At 52.8% G+C, this 21,137-nt stretch overlaps 2 protein-coding genes across 6 annotated transcripts; one reads left to right on the plus strand and one right to left on the minus strand.

Moving 5' to 3' along the window:
- The first annotated feature begins 2,893 nt into the window (after nt 1–2,893).
- Nucleotides 2,894–9,682, plus strand: ZDHHC4 (zinc finger DHHC-type palmitoyltransferase 4). Of its 5 annotated transcripts, none has more exons than XM_053275700.1 (7): nt 2,894–2,965; nt 3,794–3,922; nt 4,708–4,781; nt 5,085–5,263; nt 6,721–6,846; nt 7,753–7,997; nt 8,472–9,682. In XM_053275700.1, the coding sequence occupies exons 2-7, from the start codon at nt 3,800–3,802 to the stop codon at nt 8,742–8,744; spliced, it is 1,020 nt and encodes a 339-aa protein (XP_053131675.1). In that variant the 5' UTR covers nt 2,894–2,965; nt 3,794–3,799; the 3' UTR covers nt 8,745–9,682. The 5 variants fall into 5 exon arrangements, with proteins under 5 accessions (XP_053131675.1, XP_053131672.1, XP_053131674.1 ...); XM_053275697.1 differs by having other exon boundaries at nt 2,902–3,552; XM_053275699.1 differs by having other exon boundaries at nt 2,902–3,547.
- E4F1 (E4F transcription factor 1) lies at nt 9,609–21,082 on the minus strand. The gene is made up of 14 exons (XM_053275678.1): nt 20,810–21,082; nt 20,107–20,249; nt 18,500–18,596; nt 17,011–17,216; nt 16,689–16,809; nt 15,960–16,112; nt 15,096–15,262; nt 14,572–14,814; nt 14,211–14,319; nt 13,203–13,420; nt 12,433–12,631; nt 11,419–11,579; nt 11,020–11,082; nt 9,609–10,552 (listed from the first exon to the last, which is right to left on the minus strand). Exons 1-14 carry the CDS (start codon nt 20,955–20,957, stop codon nt 10,202–10,204), a joined length of 2,379 nt encoding a protein of 792 aa, XP_053131653.1. The 5' UTR covers nt 20,958–21,082; the 3' UTR covers nt 9,609–10,201.
- Between the last annotated feature and the right edge of the window lie 55 nt (nt 21,083–21,137).

Below are 21,137 nucleotides of genomic sequence, written 5' to 3' on the forward strand. Positions count from 1 at the left end.
AAAGGGCTACTGTCAGTGCTTGGGAGTGGACAGAGAGGCATTTTTCTCCTTCTTTCCCAACCCTAGAACCAGGGGTCATCCCACGAAACTGAAGGCCGGGACATTTAGGACCGACAAGAGGAAGTACTTTTTCACACAGCGTGTAATTAATCTGTGGAATTCTCTGCCACGGGATGTGGTGATGGCCACCAGCTTGGATGGCTTAAAAAGGGGCTTGGACAAATTAATGGCGGGCTGGGCTATCAATGGCTACTCGTCTGGTGGCTGTGGGCCACCTCCAGCCTCAGAGGCACTGATGCCTCTCAACCCCAGTTGCAGGGGAGCCACAGCAGGAGGAGAGAGGGCACGCCTCCATCTCTTGCTTGTGAGCTCCCCAGAGGCAGCTGGTGGGCCACTGTGTGAAACAGGATGCTGGACTAGATGGGCCTCCTTGGGCCTGATCCAGCAGGGCTGTTCTTATGTTCATGCTGATTGGAATTTTGTTTTCTTTCCCTCCCTTTGATTAGCAGATTTCCCCCTCCCTGCAAAAAATAAAAATAAAAATAAAAACCACTTTTAAAAGGCCCCTGAATTTCAAAACCAGCTTGCATAGGACCAGTGGGACCTATTGTGCTTGAGAAGGACAAGCTACAGGCCTTTGGGGGCATGCCAAACTGGCAGTAGGGTGCCTTGAATCCTGACCCAAGTCCTATTGCTTAAGTATCCCAATATGTGGTTGTCTGGAGTTTTTCCAAGGGGTGGGCAAGTGGGGGAGTTCCAGTCTCATGCTGGCTGTGGATTTTCTCGGGGATCTTGGCCATGTCTGTTCCCCCCCCCTCTGTTCCCCACCTCTAAAACAGGTGTAAATGTGACCTACTTCACAAGTTTAGCATGTGATTAAAGAGCTTGATTGCAAAGTGCTAAAGCTAGGAAGGCTGTTGCCGATTTGCACTTGTTAATTCATGGAAATGTAAGCACATTTCACATTTCCCCATGACCACATCTGAGGATGCACTCATGCAGACTGGTGGCCCTTGGGAGGACAACTCCTGAAACAAGGCTCCCAAAAGGCCTGCTCAGGTCACCAAGTGCTGGTCAGATTCTCTTACCCCTTACATTTTTCAGTAAAAGAAAAAAAAAATGCCCCAAGCCTACACCCTGTGGCTGTTTAGCCTGTAATAGTTAAATAAATAAATAGTTGTATTGTTGCTGCTTGTTTTGTGTTTGATGTTGTTCATAAGGTGCTTTTGATATGTTTGCTGTGGTAAACCTAGACCTTCCCATTGGCTGCTGCCTGCTTGTGCTGAAGGAGGGATGACAAAACAGAGACCAAGGGAAAGGGGAGGGAGGCAGGCAGGGCCAGGGGGGCACACAGAAGGGAAGGAGGGCCCACTCCCAGGGGGATCTTGATCCAAAGTACTGGGAGGATTAAATCAAGGGGAAGATACTTCACAGGCTCCTTAAAAACACTTTTATTAACAGGTCAGTAAGCACGCAGCAGCAATGTGGATGGACTTGATTAGGACAGCAATGAATGCACCACTAAGAGACCTTAAAAGCCAAGTTGAAGACAGACCATCCTGGAGAGAATCTATCTATGTGGTTGCTAAGAGTCAACACCAACTGGATGGCACTTAATCAATAAATCAATCAAAGCACACAGGCCAAGCCTGACACCACATAGGAGCATAGGAAGCTGCCATATACCAAGTCAGACCCTTGGTCCATCTAGCTCAGTATTGTCTACCCAGACTGGCAGCGGCTTCTCCAGGGTTGCAGGCAGGAGTCTCTCTCTCAGCCCTATCTCGGAGATGCTGCCAGGGAGGGAACTTGAAACCTTCTGCTCTTCCCAGAGTGACTCCATCCCCTGAGGGGAATATCTTATAGTGCTCATGCATCAAGTCTCTCCCATTCATATGCAACCAGGGCGGACCCTGCTTAGCTCATGGGACAAGTCATGCTTGCTACCACAAGTTCTCGTGCATGGAAAGGTGGAGGCAAATCTGAACTTGAAGCCTGTGGAAACAAAGCAGTGGCCGTTGGCCAACAGACCCAGTGGCAGTCAGTGGATGTTGGGGCTATGAAAGTTCCACTTTGGAAGCCCATTAAGAGAAGCTCGTAGATGTTTGGGGGCTGAGGCTGGGATTGCATGTAAATGTTCAAACTACCCTCCCCCGTGCGAATCCAGCGGGGAGAATGGCGGCGTGTTCTGCCTGGCTCAGGTCAGATCCACTTAGCTTGCATTTTCTTAGCATCAGTATTGGCAAGATTTCGTTGTGGGAGCCGTGTGTCTGCGTGTGTGAGACCGGTGGCCAAAATGTGTGGGTCTGCCTCATGGCCCAAGTGGTACCATCCACTCCCAGCGGCCAGGAAAGGCCGCATAAGAAGAGCATTTACCATAAAAGAAATCAATAGTCCCCTCTCTTCTCCTTGCACCGGTCTGGCTGGTTGAGCAGCGTGTGTGAAGGGAGGGAAGCTGCTCGGGGGGGGGTGGTAGGAGGAGGAGGTTGAGAAGCAGTTCGGAGAAGCCAGCATAAGCTGCTGCCCCACACGGAGGCTGGGAACTGGGGGCGGGGGCTGTGGGGCTGCGCTTGGAGGGCAGCGGCTGCCCCACGGGACATACAAAGCCCGTGGGGGCGGGGGGGGATGCAAGGCGGGGGGGTCCACTGGCGTCATCACCCCGTCGTCGCAAGCGCCATACGGCCTCCCAGAGCGGGGAGCGTGGCGCGCGGCTTCCTTCCGTTCCGCCGCGTCCTGGCGCATAAGCCCCTCCTTCTGCCCGCGGGGAGCTCCGCCCCCAGCGCCCTCTCCAGGCCTGGAAGGGAACTGCCGCCTGTCGCGTCGGCCCCTCTGATTGGCGGACAAGTCCCAGTTCGTTTTCCCCGCCCCGCGCGGCTCAAGGCTTCCGGGTGGACGCTCTAGGAATTCCCCTAGCCTAGCCCACACTTCCGATCCGCCTCCTGCGCCGTCATGGTGTCGGCGTCATGTGAGCAGAACCCGCCTGCTTGGGGCGGGCGTCCGGTGTGGGTTTTGGTGCTGTTGCCCAGCAACGTGCCCCACTCTTCCCCCCCCTCCCCGGGGAGACCCGCTGCGAGGCCTTGAGCTGCTGCACCCCCGTTAGCCCTCAAGGATCTCAAATCGGGTCCCCGGATGTGGTTAGACTACGACTCCCATGATCCTCAGCCGCAGTGGCCAAAGGGGGGAGGGAGGGGGTGATGATGGGAGTTGTAGTCCAACTGCCTAGGCTGGAGGGAGGCTCTGCTGCTGCCCCACGGCAGCCCCCCGCCTCCAAACAGGGCCAAGCCCCCGTGTATGCCTGGAAGCTGGGGTGGGTGGTCGCCTCCTGAGCCCCCCGAGGCTTCCCAGCTTTTGTTGGACTACAACTCCCAGCATCACCCCCGGGCGCCTAGCCTGCCCGCCGCCCTCACTGCGCTATTAGTGAGAGGACAGGTCCCTGCCCTGAGGAGCTTACTGGCGAAGAAGAAGTAAGATTTGGTCTCCTGCAGCAGAGGGAGGTGGCTGCATAGCGGAGGAGGAGGAGGAGACTGTGGCCGTTCCAGGACGACGAGTTGGGTATGGGGGCTTGCAACTTTGCAAGTAAAAAGTAGAAGCAATGCCGTTATTTGGGTTCCAAAAGAATTGAGAGAGTGCATTGTAGAGAAGCCTGGCCTGGAAAGCTTGGGTTGAAATTTCACCTCTGGGAGGTCTGAGTTCAAATCCAGGCTAGGCCACATTCTCCTCTTAGGTTCCCACCTCTGTTAAACGGCTGGCATGCCTCTCAGGGTTGTTGATCAGCTGCTTTGGGGTTTTGTAGGACAGGATGGACTTCTTGGTTCTCTTCCTCCTCTATGTGCTTCTGGTGCTGCTGAGCATTCTACTGGTCTGTCTCTATTCTGGAAGAAAGGAAAGCCTTCCCTCGAGAGTTGTTGCTTGGTTTGCTCAGGTGAGACATTGCAGTGCTGCTAATGTGCTTTATCATCAGGTTTGCTTGTTCACGTTAATGGGCTCTTAGACATTTCTGCAGAGAAGTCCCTCCTGTCCACGACTGCTTCCTTGATCCAAGCCTCCGTCTCCCCTTCTCAACGGTCACCCAGCTGATTTTCTCTCCCCACTGCCACCCCCCCACCCCGGTTACTCCACACAGAGTTTCTCTGTCCTTCCTGCAGGAGTCTCACTGTTACTGCTGCTTCTTCTGCTCTCAGTCAGCCTCTTGTGTTCATGGCTATGGACACAAGCTCCAAAACACACATAAGCAACCTCATAAATAAACTGAGCAACCATTACTAAATAATGCAAAAGACCAATCCTGGAACTCCTATTTAGCCCAGAAACAAACGGTCACCAGTGCAGCAGGGGATGGGGTTGGGACCGTTGCTCTGTGGCAGAGCAGAGTCTTGGCCTGCAGAAGATCCCAGCTCCAGCCCCTGGCAGCTCCTCCAGGCGGCAGGGCTGGGAAACCCTGGAGAGCCAGGCGCTAGCTGGGACGGACCTCGGCGGCCAGTGACCTAACTCGGGATAAGGCGCTTCCGCTGTTCCCATACAAGAGAGGTGTGGTGTGCTCTCATCGCAGGGCCTCACAAATGGTGGGGAGGAGACCTGCGGGGTGGCGGCGCTGGGTGTCCTGCTCGCCAGGGGGCTGGGGCACTTGCCACAGATACCTGTTTATAAAACTGTAGACAGACAGTGCTGTCTGCCTTAATGTTGGCTGCGTTTTTCTCTTGGATGCAGGCGCTTTCATGGATAATCCCAGCCCGAGTTCAAGCGGCTGCTCAGAAGGTGCTTCACAGACTCTTCCATACACGGTAAGCGTGTTTGGGGATCGGGGGGAGGCTTAAACAGCCTCAAAACTGCTTTAGGTTTGCATTGTGGTGGTGCCGTCTTGTTTGCTTAGTCACAGGGGCTCAGAAACGGGGCAGGTGTGGCGGGCCCGTCAGGAAATCCCAGGTCAAGAATTGAGCTTTTCCATTTGTTTTTTTCTGAGCAGAGAGGAGTGCTTCTTTTTGCCTTGCAGGTGCCGGTTAGGGTGCAGCGTGTTCAGGGCCAGGCACCCGAAGCCGACTCTGTGCTCTCCCTCCTCTAATGCACTTCCTTCTCTCCGGATGCAGAAGCCGCCTGTTTGTGGTCCTGCACTTGGCCTTGGAAGGCTTGGTTTATGCCGAGTATAGCTGGGAAGTGTTTGGCTACTGCCTGGAGCTGGAGTTCAGTACCAGCTTCCTCCTGCTGCCCTATCTGCTGCTGGCTGTGAAGATGGTCTTCTTCATGCTGTGCTGCAAGACTGATCCCGGTAAGACCCCTTTCACCTGGAATTGTAGCCCTTGGGCAGTGGAGAGAGGCCCACTGAGGGCCTCGTTCTCACACACGACGTGATCAACCTGTAGCTGGACTGCACCATGAGCCAAGGCTCTTCCGTTAAAATAAGTGAAAATCCCTGCACATAGAAAACTAGCTCTTGCTTTTAGAAGGAACACAGGTGCTGTCATTCACACAAACATGTGTGCAAAGATACAGACATCTGGACACTCATACAATACCTGTTAGGGGGAAGGGCTCTAGCCAGTAGGGACTTGTCCTCATGAGTTGGGGGGGCTTCAAAGGAGGCCTCTTGGGTTGCTCCTCTCTCTCTCTCTCCCTGCCCACAGATCTGGAGAGCTGTGCAGCCTGCAGGCTGGCCATTCATCAGGTAGAGCTGCATAGGAAGCAGTTGTGCCTCCTTTGGTGCAAGCCACTCCTGGGTCTAGCCTGGCCTTCTCCCTGACATGCTAGCTTTCAGTGTGTAGATTTCTTTTGTGGGGGTGAGCGGGAGGCCCATCACGTGGTGTGTTTAGTCAGCTTTGACTCCCCACCGGCACACTTAATGCCTGGGGCCTGCATGGCCTGTGCTGCCTGCTGGGGTGCAGAGTGGTGATGGTGATGGTGCCGAGAAGCTTCGGAAGGAAGCAGCCAGAGAGTGTGTTCAGCTGTGCTGTCCGAAGGGATCTCTCTCCTTCTAGGAATGAGTTGGTGACACCCATTCTGTATCCTGCTGTATTTGAAGTCAGGTAGCCAGAGAGAATCCTAGCGCTGGACAAGACCAGAGTCCTGTCCAGGCATTCTATTGTACGAGTGTCCAGATGTCTGTACCTTTGCACATGTGTTTGTGTGAATGACAGCACCTGCGTTCCTTTTAAAAGCAAAATGGCAGGCGAGCTGGGCTGGTGGTCGCCAGCCTGAATGGTCCCCTTTGCTAAGCAAGGTCTGCCCTGGTTGCATTTGGGTGGGTGACTATATATGAGCGCTGTCAGATATTCCCCGGAGGGGATGTGGCCATAGCTCAGTGGAAGAGCACCTCCATGCTTGCATTTAGATGGTCTCAGGTTCCTTCCCTGGCAGCCTCTCCAAGACAGGGCTGGGAGAGACTCCTGCCTGCAACCTTGGAGAAGCCGCTGCCAGTCTGTGCAGACCAACACTAGATGGACCAGTGGTCTGGCTTGGTAGAAGGCAGCTTCCTCTGTTCCTACGAACCTGGGTACAGGCTGATCCTTGAATGCATGGCACAGGTAGGGAGTGGGCTGCAGGGCCTGGGCAGCATTCCCAGTGGGTGAAGAGCTGGGATTGTGTCCAGATCGGTGCCTGTGTACGCTGCACATTCAGATGAGCGCAACAGGTGGATAGGCCTAAAGGTTGCACACACACAACCCAAGTTGGGCACTTCCAGCAGAGATGCCGTTGCTGCTTTATTCTCTCTCCTCCCCCACCCCCCAGGTACCATAACCAAATCCAGCCAGGCGCTGTTTCTCCCTATATATGCCTATGATGGTGTGATGTTTGAAAAAGGCGCAGAGTGTCCCACCTGCAGGGTCAGGAAACCAGCCAGATCCAGGCACTGTGGTAAGAGTCTCTTCTGGAAAGGGGGTTGATAGCCCTTCAGCCAGGCCTGCCTTGCTCCTCGGGGCCTCCTGCTCATGCCCCCCATCCGGCTGCGACCACCTTCTTTGAGTCCCTTCTGAGCAGGCACTTCTGTGTCCAAGGCCCTGCCTTCTCTTCCTGCCGCTTCCGACCACTCCCCATCTTGAGTTGTCTCGACCTAATGTGGGGGGAGCTTTTTTCTCCAGATGGTGTTGGACTACAACTCCCATCACCCTCAGCCCCAGTGGCCTGCAGCCATTGAGGTGGTGGGGGGGTGATGAGCATTGTAGTCCAACATCCTCTAGGGACCCAAGGTTGGGAACTCCTGTTCTAATATGGGCCGCAACTCTGGGCATATAGTAGTCATTTCCTGCCTGCATTCTTGGTGTGGTCGTATCAGCACAATGCAATGATTAAGCCTGTCGTTTTCTGGCACAGCGGGGGAATGACTTGACTAGCAAGGCAGAGGTTGCCGGTTCAAATCCCCGCTGGTAGGTTTCCCAGACTATGGGAAACACCTGTATCAGGCAGCAGCAATATAGGAAGGTGCTGAAAGGCATCATCTCATGCTGTGCAGGAGGAGGCCATGGTGAATGCCTCCTGTTGGGAGAACCCCTGCATTAGAACTTTTGCTCAAGCACAGCCTGCCTGTGGAGGTGGGGGAGGCATACCCAGACAGCGCACATTGAAGTATGAATGGGACATCCTCTTCTGCTCTCCCCCACTTTTTCCCCTTGAACCATGGTGAGCAAAAGACCCTTGAAGCAGTAATTCCAGTTATGTCCAAGAAAGCTTGGGATATGGATGAATGCGTCAGCATTTTGCTGGGAGGTTTAAATCAAAATGTGTGCCATGAAAACACCCTAACTCGTCTCTGGTCTTGAACAGGTGTGTGCAATGGCTGCGTGCACCGTTTTGATCATCACTGTGTTTGGGTCAACAACTGCATTGGTGCCTTCAACGTCCGATACTTCTTGGTGTACCTCCTCACTTTGACAGCCATGGCTGGTGTCATTGCGCTCATAACAGCCACCTTCCTGATCCAGGTGGTTGTTTTATCCAACATGATGCTGGGACATTACACTGATGAACAAGGTCAAGAGCGCCCCGTGGATTCCTTCTTCCTTATTCAGGTAAATGTCGATGTTTCTGGTATCTTAGGTACGTGTAGAATTCCAAGGCCAAACACGCCTGCTGATATTCCCATTAAACAAATGTGCTGTTAGGATTTGTCGTTCTACAAAACTGTTCCATGTGGCTTTGTGTGTCTCCCTTTTACTTAAGGGCTACTGGCAAAATCAACTGAAAAGGGTAGTGTGGGCTGACCGGAGGAACTAGAGCAGACTTTATCCTCGTTTAATTTGAATGTTAGCTTCTAACATGGACAGTGTATGTCTGAATGTAGTCCAAACCCAGTAAAGCAGGCGTTTTCCAGCTTGGGTCCCCAGATGGTGGTGGGAGTGGTGGCCTAGCCACATCTGGGGACCCAGGCTGGAGAACGCCCGCAGTCTGTCCCCCAAGGGAAGAAGAGGCACACTTGGGCACCCTGGGCCAGGGCTAGTTTGGCGGAGGTGCTTTAGCTTCCGACTGCCGTCTTCTCTTTGCAGTATCTCTTCCTGACCTTCCCGAGGATCGTGTTCATGCTCGGCTTCGTCCTCGTCCTCTCTCTCATCCTGGGCTCCTACTTCGGCTTCACTCTGTACCTGGTCCTGACCAATCAGACGAGCAACGAGTGGTTTAAGTCCTCTAGATACAAGTGTTCCTGTTCAAAGCCCTGCAGCAGGCATGCTGGTTACAAAAACCTTTACTCTAGAGGCATCTGGGGCAATTTAATGGAAATTGTGAGGCCTCTCACAAGCCCTGGAAAAAAGAGGAGGTGAACAGTATCGCTTTCTGGAACTGGGCACTCGTGGAATCTCGCTATCGTTTGCTCACACTCCCTGCAGGAAAGACTCCTTGCGTGGTGGCACTGTTAACCACAGGGGCGCTCTGGGGACTGGTGCAAGCATAACCCCTGGAGGGATCATCTTGGGATATGGACTGTACGTGGCAGATTTGGAGGACCAACTCTCTGCCCTGGTGTGATTGCCTTGCCCTAACCCCACCCATCCCAAGATCCAGCACTTCTCTTCAGGGGCCAGCAGCTGAAAGCAGGGGGTGCTATCAGGCAGCCATTGGGTGGGTCAGAGGCGGCTCGTTTGGAGTGCTTGGGTCTTTATTCAGCCGGATCACACTAATCAGGGCTGGGGGGAGGGATGTGTGTGCACAGACATGTCTCTCTCTTTCCACACTCCTGCCCATTTACCCTGGATGGGTGGGGGGGACCTCCCATGGGTGGCAAATAGGCATTTCTGTCCTCACCCCCCAGCAGCAGTGGAGAGGGAGAGGCAGCTAACTGTGCATTGCCTTAGCCTTACACCCTGAGGTGGTGTCATGCTGAGAGTAATTTTATTTCCAGATATATTTAGAGCTGATGCACACTTGCATGCAACTGTTACCACTACCCCATTATGGAAGGATGATGTCCATGGGGCACAGTCCCCCTCTGAAACCAGGAGAGCTAGAAACCTGTTAAAGGGCAGCTAATGACCTGCCGCTGCAGCCACCCACCTCTCCCTTTCATTTCCAGCATCTGTCTTGGAAGCACCTGCAGGTTGGCACCCACGAGAGCCTGCCTCTCTAGCAGAAGCAAGGCCTCCTTTGGGAAACTTTGATCGAGGAAACTTTGATCACACACACGCACACACTTTAAAAAAAATTATTTACAAAGCTAAACTGTACAATCTGCAATTAAAAGATTTCTGGTTACAAAAACAAATGTACAGTGTGGCCTTTATGCAGCATTTCTAGGTTATTCCTCAGAACAACCTGTGACCTATTGCAGCATAGCATATTTCAGACCTCCGGGTGAGGTTCATGTCGACTGATTGGCTTCTGTGCCTTATGCAGACTAACGGGGGAAAGGCAGGTGGCAAACCCCTCCAGGAACCTCCCCTTCTAGCATAGTTAAGATCCCCAGCAAGGGTGGCTCGGTTTCCCCCTTGCTTGGGCTAAAGTGCTTTCCTTCCTTCCCTCCCTCCCTCCCTGGCTGGCCACAAGTGCCATGAAGAATCGCCGGCCCTTGGCACCGGTAGCCCCTCTCCCCTCGTGAGGAGGGTCGTGGGATAAGGAATGCCTCTTGGGGCTGCTTCCCCTCACAACTTGTGGCCACAGGGAAGGACCCTACAGTCGGTCCTGACTCCTCTGACTGCCCTCCACATACCTGCCTCCAAGACCACATGCAAAGCAGCCTCAAGAGGCTGAGTGCCCCCTCTGGCGCTGAGCACCTGCTGGGGCCCTAGACTATCACAGTCTGGACCTCCAGCTCCCCCTCCTGGGAGGCGATCACGAACTCGCCACCGGTGTGCTCCATTATTTCGATGTCTTCAGAGGCCACCATAGTCACGGTGGCCTCCTCGGTCCCAAGGCTGCCCTCGGTGGCCAGGAGGGCTCCTTCCCCAATGGCAGAGGCCAGGGTCATGGCCACCTGCTCCGTGAGGCTCTCGGGAGTGGCGATGGTGATGGTGTCTGTACTGTCAGGGGTCATGTCAGAACTCTCTGCCACAGTGACATTCTGGACAATGATCTGGTGGCCTGAGTTAGCTTGGTTCACGATCTGCTGAACCACTTTCATGATGTGACTGTCCACCTGGATGGGAAGAAAGAGACAAAGGAGAGCTGAGACTCACACAAAGAGCACAGGAAGAGGAGAATGCTCAGAGCTCACCAGGGACTCTTTGTTTCAGGACCAGCGCGCCACTCGGCCCTGCAGAAGGCAGAGCCATGAAATGGGATGAAATTCCCCTGGGAAAGAGAGGGTGACTGGCCCCAGCAGAGGAGATGGTGGTTAACCTACCCTACTTGCTCTCCTATGGAAAGGGAGCTGGAATGGCTGACTTCCCAAAGCATGTTCACCCACCAGCTGAAGGTTCCACTTCAAGATCATTTCCAGCACATGGGGAAAGCAAAACCACTTTGGATAGGAATCCACATTAAGACTAGCCAGCCCCTTTTTGATTTTGGCAATAGTGACCCCTCTCAGGCAGCTTGGCCTGTGAATGCACCCCTTCTTCCAGCATTGAAGAACATGAAGAGCAGCCTCAGGGAGTCACCCACCTCATGCCGTGTTCCTTCTATTATCTCAGCAGCTTCACTGGTTTCCATGTCCTCAGTGGCCGTCTTTAAGAGAGAACACACACATGCCCCCAGGGCAATTAACCTGTGCAGCTAAGGACTTGGCAGATGCCCTTTTCTTGCCAGAAGCAAGAAAAGGGCACAATCAGCACCCCCACCATCATCAGCAGGCACAGCCCACCACACATGGCTGCAAGGCACCTTCGATTCTGTTCAGCGGGCATGACTTGCCCGTAGCGCTCTTGACTGAAGACACCAAAAGCTTCCTTCATCAGAGTCGAGGGCCAAGCAATACGGGACCGGCCACCACACGCATCCTGCCCCGAAGGAGGGGCAGTCTCTGTCTCACGCAAGATCCCCGCTTTCCTGTGGGGCTGTTACCTCAATGATGTACTCTTGCGTGTCTGCCACCACAGAAGAAAACTCCACTAAGACTGTAGGGGGGTCTTCTGAAATGACCGTTGCAGCCAAGTTGTCAGCTGTCTGGCCTTCTTCTGACCCCACCCCTTCTTCGGCTTCTTTCAGGGCAAGCAGGCAGCCACCTGGGTGAAGAGAGAGGACAAGACTGGTTCAGAATCAGTCCAATGTTATTAGCAAACTTCTTCCACCTGAAAAAGTCTCAGTATGAAAATGTAGGAGGCTCTCCTATCAAAATATTGTCTTTAAAAACCTTCTGGCAAGGGGTGACAAAAATGCTTGGCATTATTACATGCCAATTAAGCAGACCTGCATATTTTGTGGATTGTATCTCTAATGATGAACCGCCAACTGCCTGCAAGGAGGAGCAGGCAGGGGGGGCGAAATGTCACCACCCCTACTTCCACCTGCTGCTTCTCTGGCTGAGATTGGGCTTCCCAACCAGAGGCCAGGAAAACCACCAGCTGCCCAACGAGGGAAGAAAGCACATTAAGGTGCGAAAAACCCTCTTTTTAATTATTTGCTATTTCATCAGTGTTACATAATCTCCCCGTGAAGAGCACAGGGAAAATGCTTTAAATAAATATCAGACCAAACTTCTGTGCAGCAGAGCAAGCCCACTCTAAGGTGATGCAACGTGTCCACTTCCTTCTTACACTTCCAGCAGCAGGCTAGTCCCCGTTTTGTCAGTAACCTATATAGTGTATCTTGTCGTAAACATGCAAGTCTTCCCTTGGACGGGTACAAAAGCGGAAAAGGAGTTCCCACAGGTCCAAATATATTCCCAGATCTCAAAATCTGCACAGTGACTGATGTTTTGAGTCTACTGCAATTTTGAGGTTGACCAGAAGTTCAGAACCCTTTTTACTTGGGGAGCAGGGCAATGAGAGAACACAAAACTTTTCTGTTTGGGGAGCTGGCATATGTGCGTGCATGCATGTCATTTTTATTAAACAGGAAAGGAGGCTGCACACTCACCTTTGGTCCTCAGGTGCCTGTTGAGGGTGCCATGCTCGGCAAAGCCACGGCCACATTTGTAGCACTTGAATGGCTTCTCGCCCGTGTGATGACGAATGTGACGCACCAGGGAGCCCTTTTCCCGGAAGCCCTGGCTGCAGAAGTGGCAGACGTAGGGCTTCTCATCCAGATGCGTCCGGAAGTGGACCTGCTGGGCATTCTGTTGGAGAGGAGAGTGGATGCAGCAAGTGGAAACACACACACTCTGCACACCTAAGAGGGGAGCTCTTCTGGGACTGCAGGCAGGCACTGCTGAGCCAGATGGAAGCAGCCTTCCCTCTAAGGGGTGCGCATGTGCACACGCACAAGTTTTTTTTAATGCCCACTCAGTTAATTATTGATCCCGCTCAGATTGAATCAGGAAGGCCCCACGCTGAATATACATGTGCACATAATGTTTTGATACTGCCACCCAGAACAAAAATTATTCTGCACATGAACTGTTCACATAAAACTTTCCATCGCGAGAACACAAGGACAGTAGAAACCAAAAGGCACTGTTATTAGTAACAGCAGGTGCTGAAGGGAGACATTTGTTCAAGATCTTTCCCCTCTCAACTCCCAACACGAAGAGGGTAGCCATGGGTCCGACTCCCACCAAAAGAGCCGTGGGCGAGATCCCTGAACCCAGCACACTCCACACTCTCAGTCTCCAAGGCTATCAGAAACCACCCGAGACAGGCGAACGCAGCCTAGGAAAAGAGACGTCTTCAAAAGCACAGAGCTCCTACCTTGGTCTTGTATCTCTTGCCACATTTGGGACAAGGATACGGCCGCTCATCCGAGTGCACCCTCCTGTGCCCTTTGACGTGGGCGATGGTCTTGTACAGTTTGCCACACTCCCCGCAACGGAATCGCCGCTCATTGACGTGGACTTCTTGGTGCTTTTTCAGCAAGTAGCCCTTGGTGAATTCCTTGCCACACTCCTCGCATGTAAAAGCCTTGTAGTCTGGGGGAGAGAAACAGGAGGATTGGGGCCAGGAAGTGTAGGATCAGCACCACCTTGAGTGCAAAATGGCAGGACACCCCCAAGGACAAATGTCGCTATGGGCAGATGCAGATACAGTACTGCCTTTGAGAGCCTCAGGACATTTTTCTCAAGCTGCTGAAATGTTTACTGTCCAGTAGCAAAGATGACAGATGTCTCAGACTTGCTACTTATTTAGATAAATATCTCACTGCTGACACGCTCAGTTTTCATGACCTGCTTTGCACAGACACAGGAAACTGAGAAGCAAGGATTAACCCAGCATATCAGCAGTCAGACCCTCTAAATCTATAGCAATAAGCCAATGGTTTGACATGACAAGGAAGCAGATTCTGGCTAGGCAGGAGGAGGCATTTCCTCACGGTAAGAACAGTCTGCCTCTTGCCGTGTGTGGCTCTACTTTGCTTCCCAACAGAGGCTGGACGGCCATCTGCCCTGAGCAGGGTGCGGGACCAGAAGATCTCCAAGAGCCCTTTCCAACTCTCACACTCTAGGATATCGGCAATCTTTTGCTACTTGAACAGAACATTTCTGAGTGGCTAAAATCCAATTCTGAGGCTGTGAAAGGCAGTAACGGCACCTCTTTTCCAGCTTTGCGTTTATGGTCTTCTGCTTAAATATGTGCACTTTGGGACAGTTTGGATGAGCAAACAGAATATTCTAAGTCGTGGCACAATGTCCAGGGGCAACTCTGCTAGCTTGTTACCGTCCAAGAAAACAGCAGAAACCTCGAGCTGGCTTGTCATTTTACCTAGGTGGCCGTTCACATGCAAGTCAAGGGAAGTGTGCTCTCTGAAGATTTCGCTGCAGTAAGGGCACACATGGCGCTTGCATTCAGCGGTCGACTCTGCGTGCTCCAGCTATGAAACAGAAGGAACCCTGCATAAGAACAGCACCTGTGCAACTTTTGGCTGAGCAAAACCCTGAACCAGGAGATGCTGTGGCAAGGCCAGGGCAAAGCAAGTCCTGAGGAGAGGAGAGGAGGACGGGGTCAGATCCGTGTACTCCCTGGGAAGCCTGCTGGCTCTCAAGGCACTTTGCTGTGCATCGGCCAAGTCCACCGACTTCCCACAGGGGAGGGGAACAGATGTGGCCTCAGGTGATGAACTTACCCCTTCGACTGGTTCTTGCTCTGTCTCCACCACCTGCTCCTCGCACAGCTTCTCTGGGGCCTCTGCCTCGTCACTCTTCACACTCTCTGTGGCGGCAGCTGCCACGTCTGCTTCATCCAGTTTGGCCTCCTCCTCCTCCTCCATGGAAACCCGTTCGATCACAATCCCAGAATTCCTCATGGCTTCTCTCAGCAAGTTCTCATTGTCATCTCCATCAGGAAGCAGCTCCTCAGAATGTGAAGGCTAAAAGGCGGAAGAGAAAGACCCGTTGCCAAGAGTGGGGAAGAAGAGCCCCTGAGCAAGGGCGGGCCCAGGAGCTGCCCTAAGGAGAGATTCTTGAATTGGCCCTGTTGGGGAGCAGGGAGTGTGTGGCAACCCAGCATCACGGATACTGCCCTCTTCTGAGGGAGAATTCACGGTCTCCAGCTGCACCTGTCTCACACCGGCACAGCAAGGCCACAGCCGCCGAGTCTGCCCAGATACACAAAGCAACACCAATGTTTCCCGTGGGGGGTGGAACCAACCTCCAGGTCTGGCGATTTGGCCTCTGTGATGGGGAGCTCTTGCATCTGGACGTGGACTTCGTGGAGGACATTCCCTTTTGCATCTGTCACTAGGTGGATCACAGGTGGGGACTCCACAGACTGTGTTGCTAGTGAGGGAACGGCATCTATGTTGGAGGTGCTGGAGACTGCAAGGGAAGAAGCATATAGGTAAGCAGAATGTGGCACTGCTCTGTGGCAGGAGCAGAATGTGGCTTGCCTAAGGCCTCCTAATGAGATTGTAGTAGAGGCCAGATCTGAACTCAGACTTGCTGATTCGTAGCTTAGTTGCTTGGGAGCTCTCAAGAAAAAATCCTCTCAGAAGACGGAGGCAAAGCCAAAGCGGATACCTCACCCATCATATGGCGACATTTGTCTTTTTACACAGGCAGGCACTGCAGAATTATAAAAACTGGGACTGAGTCCCACTCTTATGATGTGTTGACCTCTTAAGGCTCCTGTAAGATGTGCGAAGTCAGAAGACTGCCACTGGCCCAAGACCAACGGCTGAGTTGGGCAGGGCGCCAAGCTCTCTTGGGCCAGCTAACCCAGGACTACCTTGTCTGTCTGGCAACAGCCCTCTGGAGGGTCAGAGAGAGGCATTTCCTGCCACTTTGGGATTTCTCCCACCGAGTGGCGGCTCCTCTCCTGGCTTCACACATCCAAGCCATTCTCTGCCCACCGTGCCATCCTGGCCCCCAAGGGAGAGCAAGAGTGTCCCCATCCCCAGCACTGCGGCCACCCTGAAGCAGGGTGCCTTGCTCTGACTGACGGCATCTAGGAATAAGAGGCCCCCAAAACAAAGCAAGGGGCAGGACGGGTGAGGAAGGGCCACAGGCCACCCACCGGTAGCGAGATCCTCCTTGGTCACCACCACCTCCTTGTTCATATTGAAACGGATTTTCTCGGTGCAGGGAGTCAAGGATTTCAAGTGCCGAGTCAAGGCCCCCGACTCTCGGAAGCTTTTCCCACATTTTTTGCACTTGTAAGGACGCTCGTCTAAACAGGTGGAGAAGTGGAAGGCATCGTGTTATTACATGCAGGAGCATAAGAAGAGCCTTGCTGGTTCAGATCTACCTAGCCCAGCCCCGTTTCCCTGAAGCCCACCACCATGAGATGAAGGCAGGCCCCCTCTCCTGCTGATACTGCCCTGCATCCTGCCTCTGAACCTGGAAGGCGCCTACTAGCCGGGATGGCTATAGTCACTGATAGGCTTGTCCTCCACACACATGGTCCATTGACCCCAGGCCAGAAAGGCGTCTTCCCCAGCCAATCCCAGCAAGGTGTTCAGGCAGGAGTCTGACTGGAGACCCGATCCGAGTGCAAGGTTCCCATCACAGCACACACAGCTAGAAAACTGGAGGCATGGCGTGTAACTAGCACATTCGCAAAGCCTTTGCCCAAGCTCCAAGACCAGGGCCAGAAAACATCCCATTGTTGAGACTTTCCCTTGCCTCCTTTTTCCTGAATGCCTTCCCCCTTTCTGCCTGGTTCCTTAGGGTGCTCTATCAACTCAGTCGCTGTGGTGCTTTATGCATCGCATCTATTCTACCACAAGTCAAACCCCACCCTCACCTGTATGCCGGCGATGGTGTCGGATCAGCGAACCCTTGGTCCTGAAAGACGTCCCACACAGCTTGCACTCATAGTCTTTCCGGCTGCTGTGAGTGATCATGTGAGCTTTGAGAATGCTGGCCTAGAAGAAGAAGCAGCAGCTGGTTGGAAACTGCCAGCCTGCTCTGTGTTTTGACTTACAGAGCCTTTCAAGTTGCTAGTTCTCAGAAAGGCGCTCTGTTTGTGATACTGTTAACTGTACCAAGACACACACCGGCAGAACTCTGGAGAGTGTATGGAAGGGTTCCCACCACAGCACTGACCAACAGGCCCTGCAACGTACCGTTTTAAAAGTCTTGTGGCACAGTTCACACACGTATCGGCCTTCCTTGTTGACCAGCAGTTTAACCTTGATGAGTTCCATGGAAGCTCCTTCTTCTGGGTCTCCGGGGCTGCTCTGCCCCTCCCCAACGTCACCGTCCAGGTGGCCATTTGGGCTTTCAAAGACATGTTCTCCAGCTACAAGGACTTCTTTGATGTGCCCACTACCTGCAAAGATGACCCTTTTACAGTTACATTATTTACACCAGATACACCATGCAAGAGGCTACAACTAGTCTGCATTCAGGATACGTTGGATAAGCTTCGTCCACGGGCTGCTCTCAATCGGAAGGGTGCCATAAGCAGAGACACCTACTCCAGGGATGTCTTTGAGATTCAGTTTGCTATGGCACAAGTTCTTCTTTTTGCTTATCTGGGTCACACATTAGCCTGGTCTCAGGCAGCACAGAGTAACTTTCTACTCACATGTCGGTCTAATCTCCTCTCAGAGCTATCTAAACTAGTGGCAGCCACTACATCTTCTGGCAGCAAGTTCCCGGTGTGGAATACTCCACATGTAGAACTTGCTGCCTTGTGTGTTGTGTGAAGAAATATATTTTGTATCTGTCCAACCAGTTTCACTGGGTGAACCCAAATTCTAGAAAAGAGGGAAAAGGGGTATCTCTGTATATTATCTCTACACCATTCATAAACCTCTATCATAAGTGTTTTATCTGAAGATGCTCAAACCCCTGAGATTGCTTTGGCTACCTTTTCTGCACCTCTTCCAGCTTTGTGATCTTTTTTTCCAGATGTGGCTACCAGAACTGTGCACAGTATCCCAAATGTGGCTACATCACAGATGTATATAAGGATATTGCAATATTTGAAGTCTTATTTTCAAGTTTATTATTTTATTAAGAATGTTTGTGTATTGCTTTTTCAACAAAACATTCACAAAGTGGCTTATGTCACAAAGAAATTGAAAGGCAATTCACTGTCCCAGAAGGTCTGCTGGGCTCCAAAAGGAAAAGACAAGGGAGGTACACCAGCAACAGTCACTGAAAGGGATGCGATGCTGGGCCCAGGGGAAAGTGATATAACACCAGTTACACACAAGAAGCACCACATGAAAGGTGCCTCTTTGCCCAGTGAGCAAGGCAATCTCTTTCCTAATAATCCAAACATAGCATTTGCCTTTTCCACAACCACCAGACACAGTTCACGTCACCCCGACTCCACATAATTCATGACTCTGTTAAATAGCACCAGCCCCAATACAGATTTTTGGGGTACCCCATTACAAACTTCATTCATGGTGAAAACAGCCTCCTGGTTTTTATTCAGTTACTAAATCTGTAAGAGGAGCTGTCCTCTGCACCCATGACTGCTAAGTTTACTCAAAAAGGCTTTGATGAGGGCTTTGTGAGCTTTCTAGAGGCCCAGGGATATGACAAAAACCACCCTAACCTTCACGTTTATTGACAGTCTCAAACGGCTGGTGAGCTTACCTAGTATTGCAGAAGCACTGCCAATTTCTTCCGTTATTGGAGAAGCTTCGACAACTATATGAGCCACAGTTATAGGCTCCTCAACGGATGAAACCACCTGAGGCAACAAACTGGGTTTTAGTGCAGACAGACGTATTGAGAGTTACATCCCACTCCGTCCCGAAAGCTGCAGTTTGGCAGAATGTCATACACTTCTCTATCCCCAGGCTCAAAATCTCAACTGCCTCACACCTCACTCACCCTCTTTACTCTGCTCTCTATTAATTTTGAATCAACGCTACCATCCATTATTCCGCCACTCTTCTAACACCACCTAAAGATATGCTGCTAGTTTCCTAATCCCCTAAGGGGGAATTCCTGTGACCCAGAGCAGGGCATCCCAACCCTTAGGGGTGTTCGACGGGCTCCCAGGGTGTACTCAGAGCCCTCCTGTCTTCCGACACTCTCCATCAGAGGGTTGTTGGCTTGAGGCGGATGCATCCCCAGTGATGTGATGAAGGCCCTCCTCCTCTGCTCCTGATTGGCTGGCTATGTGCTGAAGCTCAGCGTACCCCTCCCCTCAGTCTGACTGACAGGCTTCAGAAAAGTAGCACTGAGTACTCCCACTGAAATTGATGAGATAAGTGATCTTGTCCCCTTCATTTCAATAAGACTGCTTATGTGTAACTTACTTAAGATGTGAGCCAAAGAATATAGAAGCCTTGTCTCCCTAATAGTAGCACTTAAGTTTGTGTTTGTATGCATGTGTGTGTATACGTACACACACACACGTATGTAAATGTTATGAAACAAGGCTACTCCAGTCACTGGTTTACATCCAGATTAACTGGCCCTATCCACCCCCAGCACAAGACCTCCAGTGACTGTTGCTGGTGTCTATCTGATTGTGAGCCCTTTGGGGACAGGGAGCCATCTTATTTGTTTATTATTTATCTGTGTAAACCGCCATGAGCCATTTCTGGAAGAGTGGTATAGCAATCAAATAAATATTATTATTATTATTATTATTAAGTTACTCTTAAGCAACCTCATTGAAATTGGCAGGACAAGTCTATAGCCAGTGACTGGAGCAGCTTGTTTGTTTTTTACATTTTATATCCCGCTCTTCCTCCAAGGAGCCCAGAGCGGTGTACTACATACTTAGGTTTCTCCTCACAACAACCCTGTGAAGTAGGTTAGGCTGAGAGAGAAGTGGTGACTGGCCCAGAGTCACCCAGCTAGTATCCTGGATGAATGGGGATTTGAACTCGGGTCTCCCCGGTCCTAGTCCGGCATTCTAACCAGTACACAATGCTGGCTTCTCACAACTTGTCTCACACTCATCTCGTAACTGTAACGTTTAAATTTGAGTCTGTACACACATGGACAATCTCTATGGGATACCTGAGCTGAAGGTTTGCGACAGAAAAGGTACGCTTGTTTTAAAAGGTTGGGAACCCACTTACTTATCTCATCCAGCTCCTCTCCCCCCCCCCCGGCCCAAATCAGAGCATATTCATGCCTTCCCCTCCTCCCCCAGTTGGCCCACTACAGGTTTGTTGGGAGCTGCAAGAAGCCAGCCCAGCCCTTGCCCAGCCCTTGCCCGCATCCTCCCTCCCCAAACTCGCCTGCGTTGCTGCCGCCGCCGCTGCTGCTGCAACAACAGCATCTTGATGTCTCTGGCAAAGTTTTTGCAGCTTGTGCTGTACAAACTCTTCCAAAGAAGTGAACTCAGCCTGGCAGCGCCCACATTTGTGCCGGTCGTCCTCATCTGAAACGTGTGAAGCACGAAAAGAAGGTCACCCCTCGAGAAGGGGCAGCCGGTGCCATTGCCACCAGGGTGGGAGAGGGACCCCCCAAAGCCCCAAGACTCCTCCCAAGCCCCTCCTTGGCAGCATCTGCAGCACATTGCTGACTGCAGGCGCGGACCGCCTTGCCCAGGGAAGAGGCGCCTCTCTCGGCCTCATCAGACTCAGGGGGCCTTGGGAGGCGCCCGCAGCCACAGGCAGCGCAGGAATGCAGCACCCCGGTGAGTGCAGCCCACGGGGGGTCCTCACAAGCCAGGGCCCTTTGCCTCTTGGCGGCGGCAGCAGCAGCAGCTCGAGTGGCTCCTCTCTCTCTCTGCCTGCAGGCTAGCCTTCGTCAGGTAGAGCTGCGCAGTTAGCCACCCAGCTCCACCTGACGGATGGCCAGCCTACAGGCGCGCGCAGGCACAGGACCCCCTCCATCAGCACTACCGTAATGCACCGAAGAGGCGCCCCCTCCCGCCCCAGATTCATCCCCCTCCCCTCAGCGGCCTGCCTTTTTCAGCGGCCCGCTCCCCGCCCGCACCTTCCTCTCCGAAGGGCGCCGGGAGGCTGAGGAAGGCGGCGGGCGCCTGGCTGGGGCCGGAGTCGGCCTCCCCCGCGCGCTCCTGCTCCGGCGGCCCAGCTGCCGTAAGCCCCGCCGGCCCAACTCCCGTGGCCGTCGCAGCCTCCATGTCGCAAGGCGCCGCAACCACCAAGATGGCGACTTTACGGCCGTGTCGTCATAACAACGAGCCCCGCACCCCCCTCGAGGGGCGGGGCCTGAGACCACCTTCCAGCCGCAGGCGGGGCCGCGGGACGGGCAGCCAATGGGCGACGCTGCCGGGAGATGCTCCGGTGAGGGGGCGGGGCCG

This window comes from Hemicordylus capensis, chromosome 13 (assembly GCF_027244095.1).
Source record: "Hemicordylus capensis ecotype Gifberg chromosome 13, rHemCap1.1.pri, whole genome shotgun sequence".
Classification (NCBI taxonomy): Eukaryota; Metazoa; Chordata; class Lepidosauria; order Squamata; family Cordylidae; genus Hemicordylus; species Hemicordylus capensis.